The following is a 24,510-nucleotide window of genomic DNA, read 5'->3' as shown; positions in this document are numbered from 1 at the left end:
CCACACTGTCAAAAATACAAATGTTCAATTCTCCAGCAACCGTACTTATTTTAAAGGGCATGCAGTAATTCATTCAAAGAGGAGCACCAACCATGTTTCAGTGCATACATGAACAAACCTTTCACTGGCTGACATTTCTGTTCTAAATATGACTGTCATCTAATATAACATTTTTTTGAGTGACTGAATTCATTATTTTATTAGCGATAATTCATAAAAATGAACACCAGAAATATTTCAGCTTGTGTGCCAAGTCTTTAAAATATAAATCTCCCATTTTTGAACTGAATTACTAAAATAAAATACATGTCCAATCAGTAAGATGTCAGACAAAATCATCCAGGAAAATTTAGGTGCAACTGAGGTGACTTCTTTTGCTGTAACATTGAAATCAAGGAGATTTCTTTTGGATTAATGTGGGGAAAATGTGTGGGGGTGAAAGAGTGGATTGAGATTCACCCGACTAGAGTGAGAAATTGAGGAAAATGTTTGAGTCTCACTCGTGAAGAGTGACAATGACGACTGCAATACATTAGAATAAAAAGTAAAACTTTCCCAGCAAAATGAAGAAATCTATTTACCTTTTTGTCTAAATTAAAATAAAGACATCAAATCACAAAACATTAAAAAAACAAATTTTATTTTCATTAAAAAATAACCCTCCCCAACAGAGTTCCAATACTATCACACACAGAGCCAAAATAATATGCTTCCATGTCATTTCATTCATATCTATTGGGAAGTGCTATGAGAAGGACTGTTCTTGATCAGTGGCTTCAATATTGCTTTGACAGACCGTGAGGCTGTGTGGAGAGGAACGGACTCTCCTGTGTCCACGATACATTTCTAGGGTGACTGCAAATTTTTGTGTCTCCCCTTTGCAAGGTGCTTTTGTGGCTTCGGCAAATGAAGAACTGCATCTGGATTTAGTGGTGCCCGGGAAATATCCCCAGGCTGGTATTTGTCGAGTACAGAACGAGCAGTAAAACACTGGCCTCAAGAGTGAAAAGGCCCCGCGTGTGTTGGGCCAAAATATAACATGTAAATATTATATATTTATATATACAAATCACCTTGGACACAATGAAGGATCAGTAAAACGGCGTACAAAGGCATTCTGATTACGCAAGTTCATAAATACGATTTTAAAATCAAACTTGTCTGATCTCTTTTCTCACAATCCCTTTCGACGTTAAGAGGGCTCTGACCATCAGACAAGATTTGAGGCGTTTTAAGGGCAGCTGAGGTGGAATTTTGAGACCGTCTCCACAGTGCCCTCTTGAGGAAACACTGACAATAGTCACAATATTCATAATGACAAAAAATAGCAGTCTTTATAACCACTACACAATCGAGGCAAAACAATTAACAGGCAGTGGCGAGCACAAGGCTCCTACCTCTAAGAAAACCAAAGTAAGGTGGCTCAGAATATCCAGTCAATAAAAAATAATAATTACATGCATTTTTCCCCCCCTATAAATCCAGAGAACTACACGATGTAAAAGGCAGGGCATATTAAGTAGTAGTAATAGAGGCCCACCCTGTCCAATGAGCAATTCCCCGTCTGTGCCGCCCATGCACACAGAGCACCAATAGAAATTTGGCAAACACAGACTAGGGGACTGGGGCAGAGGATGCTGAATGTCTATAACGCCAAACAATTGGCAAGGAAGGAGTGACGGAAGAGGCCAATGCAGTGATAGTTTGGCCTGAATGGGACATGAGACAAGTGCATTGGCTTAGTTTTTTCTCTACAGGCCGAGACAGAAACCAAGAGCTCAGATATGTGTGCTTTTGTTTTCCAGGCAATGATATGTAAATGCCTGCAGTGGGAAGAGCAGGACAGATGGAAGATAGGTGTGTACAGGTATGACAAGAATGTTGTGATCCAAAGTGTTAGAATGCACTGTGTGGCTTCACTACCACCGATACGAGTAGGAATGATGATGTGCAGAACGATCAGAGCAAGGCCCCTGGCTGAAGGCGTGTTCAGCTTTGCAGCACTTGAGTGATCACAGACTTTGTTTGCCTGCTTTCAAATGTCCAGGATAGTTCAACATGCCAGGATAGTTGGCCTTGCATGTTCCCTTTGTTCTGAAAGCAATGCAAGTGTTGGAGTGAAAGTTTAAAGTAGTTTGTCAAGTTTCTAAGTTCATTTTGTAAAATAAAATCAGTAAGTAAACAAAAGTGCCTCATAAATCCTTAAAGAGCATTGAATACAGAAGTAAAAGATTATCTTCCTGTTTAAGTGCCCCTTTTTCATTGGTTGGCATCACTTTTGGCTGGTTAATAATGCTGGTTTAGGTGCATGGGGTGCAAGTATATTTGATACACTCTATGCAAATGGTCCCTCTAGTGTTACGCTACGCTTGCGTCTATAGGCTAAATCTCTAGGGACTAGCCAATCAGGACTGAGAGTGCAGCAGCATCTCTCTCCTGCATCTACAGTCGCTACACCCGCTCCTTCTGTTGGTGCTAATACAAAGACCAGAGGGCTAGCATCGCATGACTACCAAACTCTTTATGTGCAGGACTGGTGGCACCTACATGCTAACACTAAGTGCTAATGTACCATACCTCAGACTCTTCAAGGCCGTTTTTTTAAACAATAAACATCATTTAAGAAAAAAAAAATCTAAAACATGAATGCAAGTCATGAAATAGTTAAAAATTATATGTGTGTGTGCATGCTCAGTACCGCCCAACTGGAGGATCCCCACTCTCAGGGGCTTGGAACACTGGCATCCGTCTTTCGGATGGGTAGAGGCAGCATTGTGGCGGTAGATAAAAAAAACAAAACAAAAAAAAGTTTAACCATTTTTTTTTTTTTTGCCCTTCCTAGAGCCTATTTTTCCTCCCATCTCTATTGCATACTTACATTGATAGGAGTGTGAAGGTAGCATACAATATAATTACATAATATTCACTTAAAAAAAATTCAACATAAAAAAAAGCAACTGTCCTGATAACGTAAAAACAACAAAATGATATTCAAAACCTATCGAGTGCATGAGGCTGCAGACTCAGCCCGTAATTACAGGAGGACGTTGTGTTTTTTTGGATTGAAGAAGACTGGCTGGCAGGTCTGTGGAAGTGTGTGTAGTGGGTAGTTGCCAGGAGTAAGGGATGGGGATGAGGTGGGAGTGGGCTTTCCGCCCGCTCAGGTAAAAATGAGGTGGAAGGGAACAACGGTGACGATGGCTGGTGAAGCTCAGGCAAAGTACATGGTCCTCAGAGTGTCGTGGTGAATCTGAACAGCTTTGGCCAGCGCCTGGGGGTCCCGGCCATTACTCTGACCCGATACATGGCTGCCCTCCCCACTGCAAGGAGACAGAAAAGGAGAGAAGATGCAGCAAACAAACTAGCAACATGTGTACCTCAAAAAATAGTAGAAAAAGGTTGATTCTGTTATTCAATTAAAAAAGTGTGATATTTTCCAAGAATCTATTTCTTTTCATTTGAATCATTATGGCTTCCAGCTAATAAAAAGCCAACCTTCAGATTCTCTGAAAATTAAAAGATTACATAAGACCAATAAAAAAATATATTTTTTTATTTCAGAAATAGGATGGCTATTTTCAGCTTACAACTACTACTGATTTGAAAGATGTCCAGTAGTCGGCCACAGGCAGAGTAAGCCACAAAAGGTCACTGCTTAAGAAGCTAAAGCGCCATCTCCAGGCACATCACTGAAAGCTTAGTGGAAGAGAAATATTTGGTAGGAATGGCTGCACAAGCAAGTCACATTTGCATTTAATTTGAAAATCAAGTTTCCAATGGCGAGAGGGGTGGAGAAACTAAGTTGTTTGAGACCCAGTGTGATGTTTGAGAGGGAGTTATGAATTAGGGAACTATGTCATCTGATGTTGGTTCACTGTATTTAATCAAGCCCAAAGTCTACTAGCAGATTTAAAAACACTTGTTGCTTCAATCTTCAGTCAAACTTTACAGAGATTCTAATTTAATTTTGCCTACACTGCCAAGACTACCAAGAACTGGTTTAATTGTCATTATAACATTGTGTATGATTGAACAGCACAGATAATCTATTTAGTTTTATTAAAAAGAAAAAGACAACAGATGAGCTAAAATTAACTATTAAAAGTAACCTGGACCTCAGCAGGGCCACAGGCTGATGGCCTCCATGCTACACTACAACGATGAGATCATACAAAAACCTCCCCAAGTAGTGCATGCATTTACTGTACAGCTCATTGACATACTTTTCAGTAAGTTGACATTTCCGTATTAAATTTTATTTTTTATTTCAAATTGGCCTTATATAATTTTCCAATGTCCAGAGAAACTAAATGCTTTACACTAGTTGTTGGCTATAATGATAAAAATAACTGAAATACACAATATTTGTTTTTAAACTATATAAGTTTTTCATTTTGAAACAAATAACTGAAGTTTACTTTTCAATGATATTGTAGTTTACCGAGATGTCCTCACTAAACTACAGATGCCTTTTCATTAAAATAAAAAGGCAACTAGATAATGCCCCAGTTTGATTTCCATCATAAGCAAAAAAATATGCCAAATATCTTTTTGATGTTGAACTGTACATAGTACATATATGATGAAGGAAATCTCTTTAGATATCCCATTGGTCTTCCCAAACTGAAATATGTCGTGCTCGCGTTACACACGAACCTGTCATGTTCTTTGTCCACCAGATGATAGCGGGCACGGAAGGCCACAAGCCGGGCATAGTAGGCCGGCGCAGGGATGGAGACTGAACGGGTACAACGAACGTACGTGTGGCACAACTGGTAGGTTAGAATCTGCAACTCATCTGCCGTGAAACGATTGTCGTCCCATAAGACGTAGTAATGAGACGGCCGGCTGGTGCCCTGGTGACACAGAGGAAACAGGAAATCAACTCAACATCTATGTTGTTTAAAAATGAGAGAGAAAAACAATTGGAAAACTCAAAAAGGGTTCAAAGAAGCTGAGGAAGTCAAAACGGGTAGAAAATATTTCTGCTAATCTTGACCTGTATGCCTGCGTGGCTGCACAGGTAGAAATCGAACTCAAAGGGATGAGTGATGCTGGTGTCCACTGTAGTCCCTGCAGGTATATTGCCACTCTTCCCAATCTGAGGCGGAAATCAGTAATTAATTATTTCTAAACAATAAATAAAACATTAAACTTTTTTTGCCTAGAAAATGAAGAGCTCACTCTTTCAGATTTGTCAGCACAGAAGAGGCGTGTGTGGTGGCGTTTCTGGACCACGATGTAGGTGATACCAGGCTGGTAATCCTTCTCCAGCTTTATGCATGCGTCTCTGATGGCCAGGAGCTCATAGTGAAGAATCTGAACAGAAGGTACTTAATTAGGTCTAAAGTCGAAGAAAAAAAAAATGACATAATCATATAAAGTTAATCAAAAGACAGTGGCTTCATGTCAAGCTGTTTTTTTAACCTGTGGCAGCTGTCCCTCTGGAACCCCGTCTCTGTAGAAAATAATCCTGGTGGGCTTGAAGCGCGTCGACTTGTAGAACTGGATGAGCAGCTCCCGCACCATGTAAGACAAATCTTCAATGATTTCCTGCCGGGGTCTCTGGACACGCACCGTGGCACAGTACCTGCTGGGATGGGCGTCCATACTGCCTACCACCTGGAAGAGGGAGCAGCAGGAGGAATAAAGACAGCTGCATGAGCCGTTATGAGGCACATTGTATCAACTCATCTATTAAGGAGAATATGAAGAGTGAAATTGATGTTAACTGAATAACGTGTTCAAATGTTCTCAAAAGGATTAAATGTTTAGTTATTTGAGAATGTAAGCATTTGTCTGCATTTCTAGACAATACAGAAAAATTCTTAAAACAAGTTTCCCTTTATTGAAAGCATTCATACAGCTTCAGTCCTGCTGTACTGAGTCATTTTTCCTTTTCCTTCCTATTTGCAATTGTATTTCTGAACATAAGCCTCCCCTAAAGGCCACACCTGGAATATGCAAGAGGCTCAGCATTAAACGTCATTTTCTATTGTCCAGCATTTACATCATAGTGATCTATTTCTACAAGTTGTCTCCTTCTGCCGGATCACTCGGACGTACCCACTCACCTCTCCATGCGCCGTCTGTGTGACTCAATCATTTGTCATTATTGCTAGGCAACAACCCAGCCAACCACAGCTGAGATGAGGTCAAGTGTGGACGAGGGTTGACGTCATTTCCTATGAACGTGAGTCAATGATGAGCCATTTGTTTCCCAGCTCCGCCCTTACTACTTTTTGCCTCCTTTTGTCAAAGATTACACAAAAACTCAGATTCATCTTAGACGATTGTCATGACATGGACAATAAAGTAAGTTTAACCATTTAATAGATCTAAAGATAACATTTTTCCTTTCTTTTTAAAATAAGCTAAAAGTGACCTTCATAATTCTATGATTAAGTTTTCAATGTAACAGCTAAGAAAAAAAATATTTTCTTTGTCTTGTAGACTAAAGGTACTGCAGCTGTTTTTACCTTTTAAAGCTGTTCTGCTCCAAACTGAGATACAGAGCGAAACAGCCATCTATAGTGTCACAGTTACCAAGCAACCACAATCGTGCGAGTTTTCATAGAGATCCTTAAGTCCTTTGCATGATTTGCATGTCCTTCCTACTTTTGTTTGACTATAAAAGGATCACTCTGGCATTACTGAAGCCAACACAGGACGAAGGAGGAACTTTGCAATGTGTTGGAAAACATTTAGAAATCATTAAACGTGACATTAGCTAAATTTATGGAACTGTGGCTATAAAATGCACATAAAACTAATTCAATGCTACAAATCTTTCAAATTGTTGGCTGCAGTCAGTTTCTTTTGTATCCAGCATTACATCGTTTTCCAACTTAAAACAATTCAAAATAAGTAATAAGTAGTAATAAATTTAGATGTTGGACAGTTACTTGTATCGGGGTCTCCCAAGGTTATCAAAAATTATGGTTTCTCATTATACCATTTCTACAATTTAAAGTCTCTTAAATAATATTCTAGAGTTTTCTTCAGCTGTAGGGAACAAAAAAAAACAACGCTGCCCTCCTCCACCTGTTGCTGCACATTGCTGCTAGCTAATATATATATATATATATATTTTTTTTTTTTTCCCCCATTTGGACAGACTGTTATAGTGTAAAAAGCAAAGGAGCACCATCTATTGTACCTGGCAAGCTAAGTGCAGCATGTATGTTAACCTGCAGTCTCTTAATATTTACTTTGCCTGTAAAACAAAAACCTACTGCCAATTAATGAGCAAGTCTATCTTTTAAAATAGAAATGAATCTATGTTAACTGTAATGAATATATCATCATAATAGCAGTAGGCATAATGGTAAATTTATTAGACTTTACCATTATGCTATAATGGTAAAGTAAACCATTATATAATGGTAAAGTCATTATTATGTTGTATATTTTTGTTTTAGATTTGGATTTCAATATCATGAGACTGTAAAACACGGTTGTTATACTGGCTCAAGTCAACCAGTTACCAGAGCTTAACCAGAAAAGTTCACCCAAAGATGGGTTTAGCTCGCAGATTTCATGGGGAGCTTGGTTTTCCTTCTTTTTCTAGAGAAAATGTAAAAATCCCAACCAATATCCAGGGACTTACAGCAGTAATAGACGGCTTCTTGCCATCTCCAGCTGGAGGATGCGTGACATCTGCTCCCAGGAAGATAACCGGCTGCTGAAACACGGCAGACCTGCCGATGCACATGGGAGAGCAGATGCAAATTACGACTGCTAATCGAGGAAGGACGGGTTTGCTTTTTAGAGTTATTTCATAGGAGAAAACAGAAAAAAAATCTAACTTTCAAAAGATTTATACAGAGAAATCACCATTACATTTCATGAAATATATAGACAATGATTTTATTTTCTTGATAGAAGAGGCAGACTATGCCCCAAGTAAGCTAATGTCCTGTGTAAACTATGGCAGCAGTAATACAAACATGAGTTGTTCACAGCAGATCTTAAGTTTTATTCATCTAATGCACCAAATGTAAACGTATAAAAACACACTCAAACAGAAGCTCACCTTTGGTGAGGGACCAGGATGTTGTTTATTCCTCCCAGCTTCACGTTGATCTTTAGGCAGAGGTTGGAGAGAGTCTGAGGCGATGTTTTTACGACATTTTTCACCTGGACACACTGCGTGGCCATGCCGAGCAGAGTGTCTCCCACACGCTTCACCTCCGCTGGAGCAGACAAGAGTTTGAACATTAGAAAGTCATTGCTGTGCTTGAAGAATGTGGGAACATCCTTTTGATGCATGCACTTAGTAATCTGATGTGTTTACAGCCTTTGGTGACTGCTGCTGCCCTGCTCCTTTAAATTAAGGGACATAAGTATTTACTCCATTACCGTTAGCCAGGTTGTCTTTCCCAGGAAAAAAAAAAAATCATAAAAAGGGGTTTAAAGTGGAAAATAAAACTGAGTTATATTATATATATATATATATATATATATGCTGCTCCATATGTAAAGAAATATGTCCATGTTTAGAATAACATCCCATCATTTTTGCTCTTAAAAGCAGAATTTGAAAATTAAAACAGTGAATTTATTTCCTAACATTTTCCAGAGCCTCCTTTGTTCTATTTTTGCCTGTCATAATGAGTCAAATGTCCTGAGTGGGTGCTGAACAGGAGGCAGCTGGCTCTTTTCTTGGCTACTAGCTTACTTGCCTTTGTAAAAATGAGAACACGATTTCACAACAACAGAGTGCACAAACATTTAAAAAAAAAAAAAAAGGAACAACAAAAGAGAAACAACCTGTCAGAAACGACATACCATAAACGGGAGTTTTCCCAGGTAGGATGACAATGATGAGCTGAAGTCCAGAATAGGTGTTTTTCAGGTGTCTGAACATGGGTTCCACGCTGTCGGCTCCCTGGGCGTACTTACAGAAACACGGCTGGCCCTGAATCGGCATCCCAGCATCCTTTGAGATCTTACGCAGCTGGTCTGTGAAGTTCCTGAGTTAAATCCAAAGTTTGGTTAGGAAAAAATTCAAAATAAAAACGGTGAAGGCAGATTACAGCAGCAGTGCTTTACAGTGGTATTCACCCACTTTTTATAAATGTTGTAACGCTTCAACCGAAATAATGTTATTTTCCATGTACCTGCCCATAAGTATATTACAATGAAATAAAAACTGTGTGACATGCATTCGTTTTCAGCTCCCTTGACTGAGATGTGTCTTGCCAAAGATCTACGGTTTAGAGTTTCTTTTCAACAGATATTATCGTCCTTAGCTTCTGATGCCTTTGCAGAAACATATTTATACTGAGTTTAAACTACACACAGTTGGACTTTATTTACTAACTAAATTGATTTTTTTTTTTATCCAAGGTGGTTTTCAGACGTTTGCTTGTCAAAAATTTGGAAAGCTACATATCCATGCCTCATTTCACTTCGCACTGGAATAGTGCACTTACTTGAGCACCTCCTCTCTGCACTGCTTCTGGGGGGCAAAGCAGGCGATCGCCCATACTTTGATCTCAATGCCATTGTAAAACTGCTTCCCCCTCATGTCCCAAACTCCCTGGTTGGGAGTCGCGATAGCCCGGTTCTGAGGAAAAGAAAAAAAAAAAAAAAAACAGCAGTCAACCAGGATTTAGTTTGTTGCATTTGGAAAACATCACCAAACGGTTGCATGGTTACTGATAAATGGGCTGCGTTTACCCGTCCGCCATACTGTAGAATGGGAGCTGGCAGCACCCTGCCTGTCACTTCAGCCATGTCGTCCTTCACCTTGATCCCAAACTCCTGGATGTATGGGTCTAGGTTGAAGTTAGCGTTCTTCATCTGTGGAGAGTGAAGGACATGCATCACATTTCACTGCCTGCACCACAAATCACTGAGACGCATTATCTCAGGTCACAAGCATTGGCCTCCACGAAGCGTTCTCCAGAACTCACCAGCCTGCTGATCTCCTCCTGCCTGTCGGGCGCAGAGCGAGCTGTGGCTTTAATCATAGTGGAGGTCTGATTATCCGTCAGCTTTTTAATGCACCGCTGACCCGCTACAATGTTACACACCTAGAAAGAGCAAATGCATAGAGTCAGTAAAACAACTTAAAAGTTTGCTGATGATTCACAAAAAGTACTAAAATATCATAATTTTATCCTTCAACCGGTCAGATTTCCATAAAGATTTACCTCCAGGGGCAGGTAGGTGTGTTTTTGCTCCTGCCCAACTTGTAAACAAGGTAGGTGGGGGTATTTAAGCTGCAAGTTGTACTTCTGCTTGAAGTACTGGGCCACTGTACATTCTACCGTCTGCCCACTTTCAAGCTGAAGGGGAAACCTAGACGTAAAAAGATTTGAATCAGTATTGCACCTGTATTGACAATTACCATTAAAAAAAAACGTGTGAAATTGTTTAAATCCATTTGGAAATTTTCCTTAAACATTAATGCATCTGACATCTCATTTTCTCAATTGTTTGCATCTGTTATAGCCATTTAGATGAAAATTGACAAAAATTTGTCAATAAATGTTATTTATTTTAAAGAATAATTTTATTCTTTTTAATTTACAAAAACATGTTAATCCCTTATAAAGCAGGTATACCATTTCCCAAGTAGAACTATGAGTTTAACTTTAGAGTTTTATAACACCATCATTCTTTATAATAAATCTAAATATACTTCAAAATCATGACACTCCAAAGTGGCTCTGTGCCAATTTAATTACCAAGATAAATTGATGATGTTGGAGTCATTAAAAGACAACAGATTCATCTACTTTGTTGTGGTTAACACTGGGGGCACAGAAGATAATGAGGTTGCAGGAGTAATGGGTCTAAAGAGCATTTACGTTTGATGGCTGGCAGGACGTCTGGTGACATTGCATACACGATATTTTCTCTTCATTTGCCCACAGTGTGTCACCTCGACCTTCAGGCCTACAAACAAAAAGGTTTGAGAACCACCGACATGAACAGACAACTAGGAGTAAAAAGAAATCAAATATAACATACATGTACATACCGCATCATTTCAAGGCCAAAGTTTCACATTTCTTAGATTATCTTTGTCATTTAACTATATCTAAGCCATAAACATAAAAAAACTTAAACATAAAAGCCAAAGTATTTTTTTTTTCGGTTCAAATTTCAAATTTTAAAACCACCTTATTATAAATTTGACCTTTAGTAAAAGTACATAAAAGGCATGAATAGAATATAGAATAAAAAAAGAATTTCAGTTAGAAGTAAATAGTAAAACTTTAGTCTGACCTGGTTATTTTTAAGAATGTCAGATTTTTATCTTCAAGAAAAATGGGAGAGAGATACAACCTTGAAATAAATGAATGTTTATCAAAATTATTTAAACATAGAAATGACTATAATTAAGTTATATATTTCTCCAGACTTTAAAACTGTTTAGGAACCTTAAATGAAGGAAGGAAAATAAAACTAAAAGATAAAAAAAAAAAAAAAAAATCACACAGAAGTATTTTTGCAGTACATATTACCAACCACACAATATGGCCTCTAGGTTTTCCTACAATTAAATGGAGTCCTGAAATAATAAAGGTGAGAAAGTTTATTCCTTTATGATTTCTATTATGTTTTGGAGGTTCTTTCTTTCTCACCTTTAATTTCCTTTGTGAAGCGAACCCTCTGTGAGTCTGTGAGGGTCTTGGGCTGCTCATCAATGTTGCGAATGTCCAAAACCTCACACATGAACTCAATTACAGGCTGGGCTTTGTAGAAGGCCGTGGCAGACACTAGAGGGAGACAAAGAGCAACAAAAATAAAATACTACCTGGAACATTTAAAGGCCTTTATCCAAGTATTTTGAATATAATTTTTTTTTAACAGAGAGAGAGAAGAAATGTAGACTTCACAAATAATGTTATGAACTGTTTAATGTTTTTCTCTCAGAGTGCATATTACATTTCTGTGACAGAGAAACTAGTCACGGCGGTGTTAGTAAAAGCCACTTAGAACACTGAATGGCAACACACACACACACACACACGCACACACACACACACACACACACACACACACACACACACGCACACACACACACACACACACACACGAATGTTGTTGTCAATGACTCACCATCAATGTTAAGCATCATCTTCCACATGGCGGGACGCACAGACTGATGGAAGCCAAACCAGACCTCCCTCCCCCCACCAAGTGGGTGGTAGTATCCTTCAGGTGGGGAGAAGAAGGACCGACCCACTGGAGTGTACCTAGTTGGAGGAGAAAATGATGAGTGTGCATATTTAGGCCATGAATACATCATGAGCTCATGTCCAGGAAAGGGGTTACTTCAGAGTGAGATAAGGCTTTCCAAAGAAAAACGGAGCAAACATGAACCGATCTTTGCCACAAAATCTGTTGTATCTAACTTAACTACAGTGTCTTGTAAACATATTCATGCTTTTTTTTTTTTTTTACTTGTTCACATTTTGTAACATTACAACCACCAAGAGGTCAGACCACCATAAAATAGCATGAAACCAGATAAATGTTCTCACCAAGTTTTCTGGTATTTAGCAAATAGAATGTTGGTCATTCTAACTAACCTAAAACAAGATAAATTTGGTTTGATTTAACTTTAAGAAAAAAAATTGGTATATGCATTTTCAGTATATATGTCTCTTCTAGCTTTGCACATTTAGAAAAATGTAAGCCCATTCTTCTGTGCTAAACAGCTAAATCTCACTCAGATTAACTCCAAACATCAGTTTAATACTTACCACAGACTCTCATTTGAATTTTGACTGAATCATTCTATTCAGTTTACATCTTGAAGTCAGCTATTTCATTGATCAGAATTGTTAAATACTTGTTAGGCAGTTTCAAAAAGATGAAGACTAACTTTGTTGATTCAGGTCTAAAGCATGATTAACACAGAAGTCCACACACTGAGCCTGAACACATCTTAACTGTACTTTAGGTCATCAAAATAAAAAGGACAAAAAAAATAAGTACAATTTACAGTAAATCTGTAAAATTTACAACTAGTTAAACTACAGATGTACTTTCTAAAACATAAAAATACAAAAAGAATTTCTAACTGACAATCTGACTGAACAGACGGACACCCCATGCATGTTTGGATCCGTTCCTTCCAACTGGAAGACAGAGGGTTTGCTATGGCGTACCTCATAGAGGCCAAGTGGCGCATGGCCACATCCAAGGCTTGAACTGAGTCGAGGGGGACTTGCAGTCGACCACTGACGAGAGTTTCCTGTAGCAGCCGCCATGACACTTTGGCCAACCAGCGGATGGAAACCTTAAAGATTCGATCTTTCCCCTCACCAGGGATAGTTACCTCAAAATCCACCTGGAATAGCAACGAGGTGGGGAGAACATGATTCATTTAAAAAATATATATATATCACAGTTAAAGCTGCAGTATATAACTTTGTGACACCATGGTATGGAACAAAAAAAAAGGACTACTCTGCTTTCTCCCAGTGCCAACTAGAAACAACCAATCAGAGTTAAGAGGAGGTCCTTAGCGCTGTCAATCCTGCTGCCATCTCCTCCTCTCCAACCATATTGGTGGATAAACAGTTTTTCTATAAAGGTAAGTTGTTTCTCTGCCTTTAGTACACCGAGCAGCTTGTACACAAGCATGTTTGACAGCGCTAAACACCTGAAATTCAATCCAAACAAGATTAAAGATAAATTTAACGGATTCATGAGAAGCTGATGGTAGTGGCATGGTAAAACAAAACTTAACTTACCTTTTCACTCCCAATAGGAAGTGCTAAGACGGTGTAAATATTCTTCTTGCCATCATACACTGGCTTCCTGTCACCAAAGAGCTGGGGCTTGAAATGTTGAACCATGTACTCCACCACCTCTCTGTAGGAATTAAGAATCATAGAATGAGCTTAAGAAGCAACAGAACACATAATAATCATATATTATTATGATATACAAATATATATCATAATAATATGATAACATCATCCCAGTGTGCCAGCAACCTCAACAAGAGGCTTCATTGTCACAGAGAGAGACAGTTCACAATGTGATCACGGTATTGATCAAACAGGATACAGCTGCTGGGTGCAACATGGTGGTCATTGGGGGGCAGCGGCAAGACAAAGAGTGAGAGAGTGCAGGTGGCAGTGGGGGGGCAATGTTCAACGCATTGGTTTTCATTATGAAGTGGGGGGCGAGGAGATATTCCTAAAAAGAAAAGGTCAAAGGCCTCAACCTTTGCATGCCTTCTTGGTTCCTTTGTGTTTCCTCTTCCAAAGAGACTAAACCAAGTTCTTTGGAAATTCGGAAGTGAATTTTATAGAATGTGCAGTTTCTAGGGATTATTCTACCAAAATTTAAGGGTTTTGAAGTGTCAAATATGATGTCTTCTTTAAAACCTACTTAATGGTTTAAATCTCTGCAAAAATATTACAGCTGGCAGATTTACACAATTCATTCATACGGAAGCTGTTATTCCGTTAAATAAACACAAGATATTGAAATCCTTTAAAGTGTAAAAGTAAATAACTTTCCACTTTTGCAAACATACATCTGATGTCAAACAGGCAAAACATTATGTCTGGCATTCCTCTAACATAGTCTAAATGTATATTAGTAATTATCCAGAGCCCTGAGGCAATGATCAGAACACAGAGAATGAGTCTCCGTCACAGCTCTGGGGTTAGCGCCAAACTGAATAAACAAGGTTATTGTATTTCTGCTAATAGCCAGCGCTGACACATGAGACAACTGGGAAGCTTGACAGACAATCGGATGGTGTCGACAGCCACCAAGCTTAGTTACAAGCATGATATAATTTCAGAGTGGTCACAAAAGTAAAGGATCATGAGCTAAAAAGAGACATCTTTCTATGACGGGTGAAGCGTCTTAGATCAAACATGAAGTAATGCCAGGCTGCCAAAAGCAGATGTCACATTTGTTTGTTTTTTTTAAGTTCACTCTCCAGAGAGATTCTTGTTCCCTTTACTCTCACAACCTTAATATTTATTTTTATTCCATACAGCAAAGTGATTAAAGTTTCATATGTGAAAAACGGTGAACATGGCAGGTCTTTTTCTTCCAGTTTGTTTCTTAATGTGCTTTGGCAGGAAAAGAGTGCCGAGTCAATATAAATTATCATTACAGTAAAGGTCTGAGTGAAGTCTGTAAGAGTGGAACTGTTAAAAATAAAAAGATGTATGCAGAAAATAGATAAACTGATTCAGTTACTAACCAACGATGTCAATCTCACACATATTAAGGGAAGAAAGTAATGATAAATCAAATGCTGATGATGGTAAATGTGTCATTTAGTAACGTGTTCATCATAAAGACAAAAGCATTTGGTAATGAGCAAAATTAAATTTTTTTTTTTTTCTTTTGAGGTGGAAGCGAGGTTGCAACTCAATCTTCCACCTCTGTGTCATTTTATTCTAACCGACTTCTAATTTACACCTGTAAACAAACCATTTGGTATCCATGCATCCAAAGTATTCTTAATTTTGTTTTTTAGCAAAGTACTTTCATGAATTATGGAGACAGTCAATCATATAATTTTGATATCCGTGTTACTTTCTGAACATCTGTAAGACATTTGCGTTTTATTGATTTTGTTTCTGGCCCATGTTTGACTCAGATTACGGCCCCTCATTAATGTGAAGTTATTTTGTTCCTGAAAAACTTTGCTGCTGGAAATCTACTTTATTGATTTGGTTTTATGGTTGTTTTCAGACCTTTGCAACCTCTGCACTCAGGTGGAGCCAGCTGATGAAAGCTCCCTGGAGCAGTGACAGGATTTTATAGTAATCCTATGAAGTCAATAAGAAACAAACTCTGCTAACCATTCCCTAAACAGTAGGCTAAACTTAGCAAGTAGGAGGTTTTTTTTTTCCAGTGTGTTGGGGAAAAAAAATCTCATCACATTACAACCATAAACCTCAGTGTATTTATTTAACTATAAATTAAAAGATTGTTTTCTCAATGTCTCATTTTCTGTTTACTTTACAGTTTTGGAGCACTTTTTGTTGGTCTACAACATAAGATCTTATTTTTGAAAAAGCATTTCTTAAGGCTAATAATAATGTAATAATGTTAAAGCCTATAAATAATGCAGCAAGTTACTTGCATCCAGTTCAGATGTTAAAAGTTAGTATTTTATTGATAAATTACAAAACTGTTAAAACAAACACCAACCAAAGTGAAACAATCCCATATGTTTGGACACATTTTTGAGTCTAGCATCCAGTTCAGCTGGTTGGACCCAGCAGCACAGGAACAGCAGCTTAATATTAAAGAAGCTCTGGCAGAAATATATCATTTTTATCCTTTCATTAAGCCAAACCCAAAGACACCAATGTTGATTTCAAAGCATAAAATCTTCCATTATTAAACATGGTATCCAGAATATGATTAAATATGGACTATTTGATAAAAGATCTACACAAACCAGAAGTCACATTAGAATTTAGTAGAACAGATTTTCCCTCACATGATGCATTATGTTTTGCCTGCTAATAAAGTCAAGGTAAAGAACTGGATGGCGAGGAATCTTTTTCTGCCTCAGTTTTTATAAATTAACAGTTTTTATGCTTAATTTGCATAATTCACTGCTTTTTGAAAGACTGGAAACACAGGTAGGCATCTAATATTCAGTTTTAAGCATTACAACACAGCAAGTGTTTGCTTCTTGACATAAGACTTGAGAAGCAAGCTATAAAACGTGTATGAAAAAATACTTTGTAACCAGTCATTAGTTCTCCTATTACCTGTTGACTCGCCGTGGGCACTTGTCAGGCTTAATGTCCACCTCATAGTGATAGACGTCCATCTTTGGGATTTCCACTTCAAAGTAGTTGGCCAGCAGCTTAATGGGCTTGCCCACGGTGCCCATGCCCGGCCGCCGGGGGGCATGAAACACCTGCTGCAGGGGTGGGGGGAAGGCCCCCAAGGGCACTGGACAGACACATTACAGGGAGGCATCCACAAGAGCAGGAAACAGATAGAAAGAAGGTTAAAAACGAAAACAGACCGTGGAGAAAGTAGAAATTCACAGTAAGAAAATATTGGAGTTAATTAAATAAATGAGGAAAGCAGATCCATGAGCGGAAAAGGAGAGGAAGTTGCAACGAAAACGGTTAAAACAGAGAAAAGGGCAAACAGGACCACAAAAGTAGGTGTAAGGCAGGAAGGAAGCGTAGGCAGGGGCCAAAGTGAAATGATTAGTGGGCATGAGTCCCAGCAGCCGGGACAGGAAGGCAGGGAGAGGGATGATAGGAGAGACAAGAAACAATGTGAAAGAAAAAGTTACATCACAAATGAGTCAGAGTGAGGCAAGTTGTAAAATAAGAGGTAAACAAGGAAGATTTGATAACACATAAAGGACAAAACAAAGATTCAAGGGGGAGAAGAAGGGAAAGAAAAAAGACAGAGGGAAGGGAAACAATGATATTGATTAGCAAAATATTTTTTATATCAGAATTACAACAACAATTCTAATATATAAAGGTTTATTATTGAAGAAGTAGCATGACAAAAAACGTATCAAAAGAAAGCTAGGAACACATATAGGTGCAACTCAACAGTTTAGAAAAGGTATATTGAACTAGGGAGACATCAAACAGTTACAGGAAGCCACCACTTAAGGACGGGAGTTGAATAACTCTGGTTTAGAGAATTAAAAAGTTTTTTTTTTTCCTCTCTGCAAATGCTAAAGTGAAATTTATGGAGCTCAGTTAAAGCCAGATTCACCAGCCTGTACCTAAAGAGTTGATTTCTGGATATTTTGATGATTATGGCTTAGCTAAAACAATTGAAATCCTTATATTCTGCTTCTCAGAAATTTTAAACATTTCATCTGCATCCTATTCCTAGCAAATTATTGGAAGGTTAAGTGGAAGGAAAAAGTGTAGTTCAAAAAAGGTGCACAAGCCACCGGGACTACAGCATTAGCAGGATTGTGAAGCGAAGACCATTTAAAAGTTTGGGGGGAAATTCACAAAGCGTGGAGTGGACTCCAGCTGGAGTCAGGGTTTCGAAGCACACACCACTGTAATGTTATGGGGTTTCTGAACCAGATAACATCAGAAGCATCTTATGAGCTAAACAGTAAAGAACTGGACTGCTGTTCAATGATCCAAAGTAATCTTTTCAGATGAAAAAAAAAAAAAAAACAAGTTTACACTTCATTTGAAAATCAAGGTCACGGAGTGTGGAGGAGAAGTAAAGAAGCAGAGAATCAAGGCTGCCTGGGGTCTAATGTGATGTTTCTAGTCGGTGATGACTTTTGTTGATGCAGATTTTATTTTCTAGCATGACGTGACACCAGTTCACACCGCCAAAAGTACCAGCATCTGGTTCACACTGCCAAAAAGTACAAGCATCTGGTTTCATGAGAGTTTTGTTACTGTGCATTATCCAGTACATCTGACCCACACGCCAACAACAGAGAAACTGAAAGTCACTATAGAGCAACCAGAGTTTCTTCAACATCTCAGCAGAGCTAAAAGCTTGTACCTGCCATCCAATCCTCCACTTATGTAGCACTTCATGTAAAAGTAGCCCTGACCAAAAACATATGCTGCACACTTTCAGCAGATTATAGATTTTATGCTTTATTAGATTTCTTTTTGTAGAAGTTCAATTTTGGCTTTTCATTAGTTTTACGCTATAATCATCCAAAATAACAAAAATAAACACAGATTTTAATATATTTATACAAAATGAGTTTCAGATTTTGATGAAACAACAAAGCTTTTCATTTATACTTTTGTTCGAATTTATGTTTTAAGGATATCACCCAAAAATAAAATAGTACATACATTTACAAATAGAGAACAGAGAACAAAAAACACAGCCTGAAAACCCATATAATTTTCAGACAACAGGGAATAATAAAGTCAAACTCTATAATTTTCAACACATCACTTTGTTTTACCTCCTAAAGAGAGAAAGTAGGTTTGAGTTAAGGTTTGGTTTGGAGGGGGGCCTGTGGGGGCTATAGGGGGGCATCCCAGACTGGGTCCTTGGTGTGAAGTTAGCTCTGACTCCTGCCTGAGAGGGGCCCACTGCCGTAACCTCTGGGTCCCCAGAGAGCAGCCCTCCTCCATCACAACAAAGACCCCAGCTGCCCTGCTCCTCCATCTCACACACAGAGATACAGGACGGAGGGAGAGCGCTTGCTACGATGAACACACTCACACACACACACAGGAGGAACCTCCCCCCCCCACCCGCCTCCCCTCTCCTACATTCCCAGCCTCACCATGGAGACACCACAGCAACACAGTATTGTCATGGATATCAGGGGACCTGTGTGTGTTCATGTGCAAGGCTGCTGGAAAAAATGTGGGAGGAGGCAGGGTGCCACTGTGATCACGCAGAAAAGACCTTGGCCTTTTTGGTCCCTCTGCATTAGCCTATTCCAAACTAGAAAAGCCCGACTTAAAATAGCTGCTATAGAAACGCTTGGTTTAAAAATACCACTTAATGTTTCGTTCACAAAGTCGTGAGTCAGGAAGAGTAGTAGTCCTAATGTGAAGAAGGATGCTCTGCCTACAGAGAGTGCACGTGTGTAGCATCACACGTCGAACAAACGCAGTAAACACAGATCCAAGACATGTGGTGAAGCGCGCAAACTCGGAGCTGGAGAGGATACATGTGTGTAAATGTGCGAGCACGTTGTGATTGGTGCCCACTAAGCGCACAAAGACGCACACTTCTCCCTCGTGCCAGTGAAGGCAGATGGTGAGAAGTGGAGCCAGTGCTCTCACATATCCCAACACAATAGCAGACTCTCCCGGGCGGCGAGACTTAAACCGGAGCCCCACAACACGAAGACGCTCGCCGCTTATTGTCTTTACAATGACGTAATGAGCAGCAAGACGGAGACACATTAGGACCGCTAATTTCAAGCCAGATCCTGCCATGTATCTGAGGATTTCTGAACTTTCCTCTAGTTCTTTGCTGCTCATTTGGTGAAGTAGCTTGCTGATGTTTTTGTTCAGACTGAATGAATTTATGAACAACTTTACATAATTTTTTTTTAAAAGTATTAAATTAAATACTGTTTTACATATTTGCATGTAGTTAAAATTTAAATAAATCTTATGAAAATGTAGAGAATCTGGGTAGTACTTTTCAAAATGTACCTCAATCGGCAAGGGATTTGAACCAATTTTTTTCTTGAGTAGCGATAAGCAGATAAAACACTAAATTTAAAAAAAAAAAAAAAAAATCTTGATTTTTCTCTTGATTCATTAAATGTTTCAAAACTAAAAACTCCCACAATCACCACTCCATAAACTCATCAACAGACATTATGCAATATATATAAATTTGACAGAGGTTGGGATAGACGGGACTAATAGGGTATTTTCAGCAGCATAATTTTTTCACCTTTTACATCTAATATTAACTTAGGGAACAAAACACAGTCCAAATAGGAATCAACAGTATAAGACAAGTTTGAGCAAACCAGTTCATTCTTGAGCCAGATAAAAACTTGTCTGACCAATCTGGGAAGACTGACAAATTGAATTGTCACACTTCAAACACAAAAGCAGAATATGAAATGGGGAGCCTTAGGGACCCTCCCCCCATTCTACAAATTAGCTCAAACTTAAAACAAGCTAAATTAGCTATAAGGACCAACTGTGTGTTCTTTATTTCTTTGATCTGGAAGCAGAAATAAACCCAGTTTAAAGTTATTTAAAGACAATTCCGAATAAGCAGTAAAACCCAAGTCATAAAATAAGTTACGAACTCAGACTAAGGAGTCAGCAGATTTAAAATTGGATTGATAGGTGCAGAGTGAACTATTTTCAATAATAAAACAAGCATTCGGAATGTCAGCTTCTTCCTATTTCTGTTTAATAGGAAACAGAAACAATCAATATTTAAATGTCTCCAAATAAAGACAGTTCCTATCATTCGTGAACACTGATTGCAAATCTGAAATATGCTATGTCAACGCCAGCATATACAAATCACAATTGTGTATTATTTTGGGATCTACGTTCATGAATAATTCACCCTTTGCTGCAGACGGTGGGCCTGAGTTGCTCTATAATGTTGCATACGAGTTGCTGGTGTTTAAACACCGTTTAAGAAAGCCACTTATGACGTGAGGAAGAAGTAGTGAGAAGGGTAGGCTGCTGTGTTGTGGATAAGCCTGCAAGAAGCAGCCAGCTGCTGCTGAAGGCGGGCTTCACCTCATTCCTCCTCACCACAGATTTCCCACGACCTCCATGCCCCCGCGCATGGCTCAGTGTTTTGTCAGCACTCGATAACACTTGTATTAAAATCTAAATTAACAGAAAACGTTGTCTTGCCAGGCGGCAATATCTAAATCTCAGCGTCTCCTTGTCTCCTCTCTATGCTACGGTGCAACGATGGACGGGTTGTCACACCAAGCCTCCTTGTGCATCCCCCCCCCCCCACTTAAAGCTGGGTCGGCTGCGGCGCCCAGCTTTTCCAACTGAAATGTGTATCTGCAGCTATTACTCTTACAGTCAAAGTGTATTTAATGTTAATGTAAAAATTCCACCTACCAGCGCCAGACGGTCCCGGCTCCATCCCATTCACTTAGCCGCGAAGGTACAAGCTAGCTAGTCCGGGGCTGCTGTGGCCAAACCGCCGGCCCCTTCAGGCTGGAGGCGTCTCAGTCTTCCAGCCCCCTCCTCTCGGCGTGTCGTCTTCTGCTTGCTCGGTGTACCCCCGCCCCCTACCCCTTACGAGGAACCCCCCTCCAGATTCGTACGGGACTTAAGGCTAACGGTGATAGCCGCTGGCAGATGCTGCTTTGGCCGTTAACCTCGGACCTGCTGCTAACGGTGGAGCAGGAGGAAGATAACTTCTTGGTCCTAACGGCTTTTCTTCCACAGTTCCTCGTCAGTCCCTCCGTGCTGTGATTCGGCCGAAGAACCCACACCACAGTGATTTATCGTCCTCTCGCTGTTAGAGCAGGACTCTCCAGCGGAACAAAAAGGCCAGCACCTCAGCCCCCAAAGATCCAAAACTTCTTCAGTGCCATTAAAAAAAGTGCAAGCGAATTGATGATAAACCTGCTGTCACACCCCAGAGGCTGAAGGAGGAACTGCACTGCAGGTATGCTAATCACTGTCAGACTGAGACCAGCATTTCTCAAACTTTCATGCCAACTACCATCTTTAATAACATCACCATTCCAATTACCACCATTATGATGGATAATAATATAAATTACGCATACAAAGTAATATTCATATATGCTAAACGAGAAATCTGTCCAGACCACCTTTGTATGAATACACTATTTCATGTTTTATGTTCATTTTGCTTGTATCACTTTTCTTTTACAACTTTATCTAAAGTAAATAAAAGTTCCTTGAAAATAAGTGCAGCTTGGGTAACAATCATACATTCCTGCTGTTATATGGTATTATATAACAGCATATGACAGTTATTTTATGCTGCTATATGCTGCATATATTGCTGTTATATATGCAATATATAACAGCATATAATAGCATATAACAGAACTTCTTTACAAGAAGTTTTATCACTTCTTGTAAATAATATGTTGCCTTTCATGCACATATATGCATATTTTGAAATTATTCACCCCCTTGGGTGCTTTACCCACTTTATTGCTTTTACAAATCAGCTTTTCTTGACAGAAAAAAAGATACCATAAAACCCTTCAATGTTTAAGTAAATTAATTTACTTATTTGATTTATACATAAGGGCAATTAAATAAGAAAAAAATAACATAACTCAAATGATTCCATAATTATTCACTCCCTTTAAAGTAACTGACATAATTCAGCAGAGCTCCAGCCAAGTCACACAGTGAGTGTAATGCAGTGCTTCTCATTTCCAGTCCTCAGGCCCCCCTGCTCTGCATGTTTTAGATGTGCCTCTATACCAGAACAGCTGATTCAAACAATTGCATGACCATCAAGTACTGCAGAAGCCTGTTAGTCACCCACATATTCAATCCAGATGTGTGAAAGAAGGGAAACACCTAAAACATGCAGGGCACGGGGGCCTGAGGACCAGAATTGAGAAACACTGGTGTAATGGAAATCACCTGAGTACAGTGCCTGTCTCTCAATGAACAGTTCAAGACACCTGTGTCTGGCAGCCATACAGCAAGAAGACAAAAGAAGATTCTCCTCAAATCAGAAAGAAAATGTTATTGAAAATGTTGTTGGGTTTTATTGTGGGTAAATTTTTTGCAATAATTGTAAAATATAGACATTTTAAATTAATACAAGTAAAGAATATATTACAAAACTTTAAAAAAATAAACAATTTTCCAAATATATATTTTTTTCCTCATAAAACTTGTGAAACTAATACTAAATATATAGATAATGATACAAAAGACTCAGCAGAGAGAGAAAAAACCATTAGAACAACAGAGGTTTTGTACAGGTCACATTTTTTTTTCAAAACTGCGGGTGTGTATCTGCATCAGGTGCATTTTTGGTCAAAATGTGTTTGTTCTTTATTCAGTGAAGACGCTTGCAGTGGGTTGAATATCTGGAAATGTCACTCAAGTGGGAGTAGTAATACATCATAATCATATTTCTCAAATAAAAATATAGTATTATAAAACTTCTTAATGTTTTTTTAAGTTCCTGAAGTAAATGTAAATGGTTTCTATACACCTCTGCTCAAGACCTGTACTCTGTATCTAGCTTGACTTTTTTAGTGAACAAAACAATTAACATATTTAGTAAACCCTTAAATGTCAAAAAAATAAATAAAATCTGTTGTCATTCAAGCAAAATATACTGCAAGTAGTCTTGAACTACAAATTAACTTCACAACACACATTAAAAGAATTTAAAGTTGCTTATTTGATTTAGACCTCAATCCATTTTTGAATATCTTAGTTATGATTCTGAGAAAGAGTTGTGAAAATTTCATGCCATGATAATTTTGAGTCACTGTGAACATAAACAGTCAGTATAAATGTGCATAAAAAACAGGCTTGCATTTGTGCCCAAATGGCAACAGTCACACTAGATAAAACATTTCTGTTAGTCACATTTAAGTTTTCAGATTACTTTGAAGTCTGTCAGATGAAACCAATAAAACCAATAATGTAAATTAAATTAACCCAACTTTAAATTGTAAATAATGTTGTTACTTTATACAAGAACTTTATATAAGATTTCTAAATTTTAAAATGTGTATTGTAAAATTTAAATATATTTAGCTTTGAAAAATTATTCAGGATTCAACCATCTATCTGGGTGTTGACAACACGTTTGTTTGCAAGTAACTTAATAGAGTTCAGCGTAAACTGCCCCCTACTGGCCAACAAGTCTAAGCTTACCAAAAACAGCTGGCGGGCAGTCAGTCAGTCTGACAGAAAATACATATCTACAATATGAGATCCTCACGTGTAGAAAGTAATAACATCAAATAATAACAAAAAGTAGAATAATTTAAGTTTTAACGTTTTGGTTTTATCTTAGAAGAAAATTACAGTGAATTATCTGTCTAGTATTATCATCAATTGCTCTCATTTTACCAATATTTCTACAGTACTTAAT

The 24,510-nt window shown here is 38.5% G+C and overlaps 1 protein-coding gene across 1 annotated transcript; it reads right to left on the bottom strand.

Moving 5' to 3' along the window:
* Positions 1-623: 623 nt before the first annotated feature.
* ago1 (argonaute RISC component 1) lies at positions 624-22,059 on the bottom strand. Its single transcript, XM_014984907.2, has 19 exons — positions 21,513-22,059; positions 16,731-16,917; positions 13,722-13,842; positions 13,134-13,315; positions 12,079-12,215; positions 11,601-11,735; positions 10,821-10,908; positions 10,161-10,308; positions 9,921-10,040; positions 9,685-9,807; positions 9,438-9,571; positions 8,791-8,975; positions 8,036-8,195; positions 7,610-7,700; positions 5,428-5,622; positions 5,185-5,319; positions 5,000-5,101; positions 4,657-4,856; positions 624-3,320 (listed from the first exon to the last, which is right to left on the bottom strand). Exons 1-19 carry the CDS (start codon positions 21,535-21,537, stop codon positions 3,212-3,214), a joined length of 2,577 nt encoding a protein of 858 aa, XP_014840393.1. The 5' UTR covers positions 21,538-22,059; the 3' UTR covers positions 624-3,211.
* Between the last annotated feature and the right edge of the window lie 2,451 nt (positions 22,060-24,510).

Source organism: Poecilia mexicana, unplaced genomic scaffold, assembly GCF_051168715.1.
Source record: "Poecilia mexicana isolate PSO_F unplaced genomic scaffold, ASM5116871v1 scaffold_16, whole genome shotgun sequence".
NCBI classification, from domain to species: domain Eukaryota; kingdom Metazoa; phylum Chordata; class Actinopteri; order Cyprinodontiformes; family Poeciliidae; genus Poecilia; species Poecilia mexicana.
The sequence above is the reverse complement of the archived record's forward strand: the minus strand, read 5'-3'. Positions and strand labels throughout refer to the sequence as shown.

Coding starts and splice junctions, on each gene's coding strand:
- ago1 (XM_014984907.2), bottom strand. CDS start 21,537: ATGGAGCCGGGACCGTCTGGCGCTG. Junction 8,976..9,437: donor TGCAGAGAGGAGGTGCTCAA/GTAAGTGCACTA, acceptor GATTTAACTCAG/GAACTTCACAGACCAGCTGC. Junction 5,320..5,427: donor CAGAGGGACAGCTGCCACAG/GTTAAAAAAACA, acceptor CCTTCTGTTCAG/ATTCTTCACTATGAGCTCCT.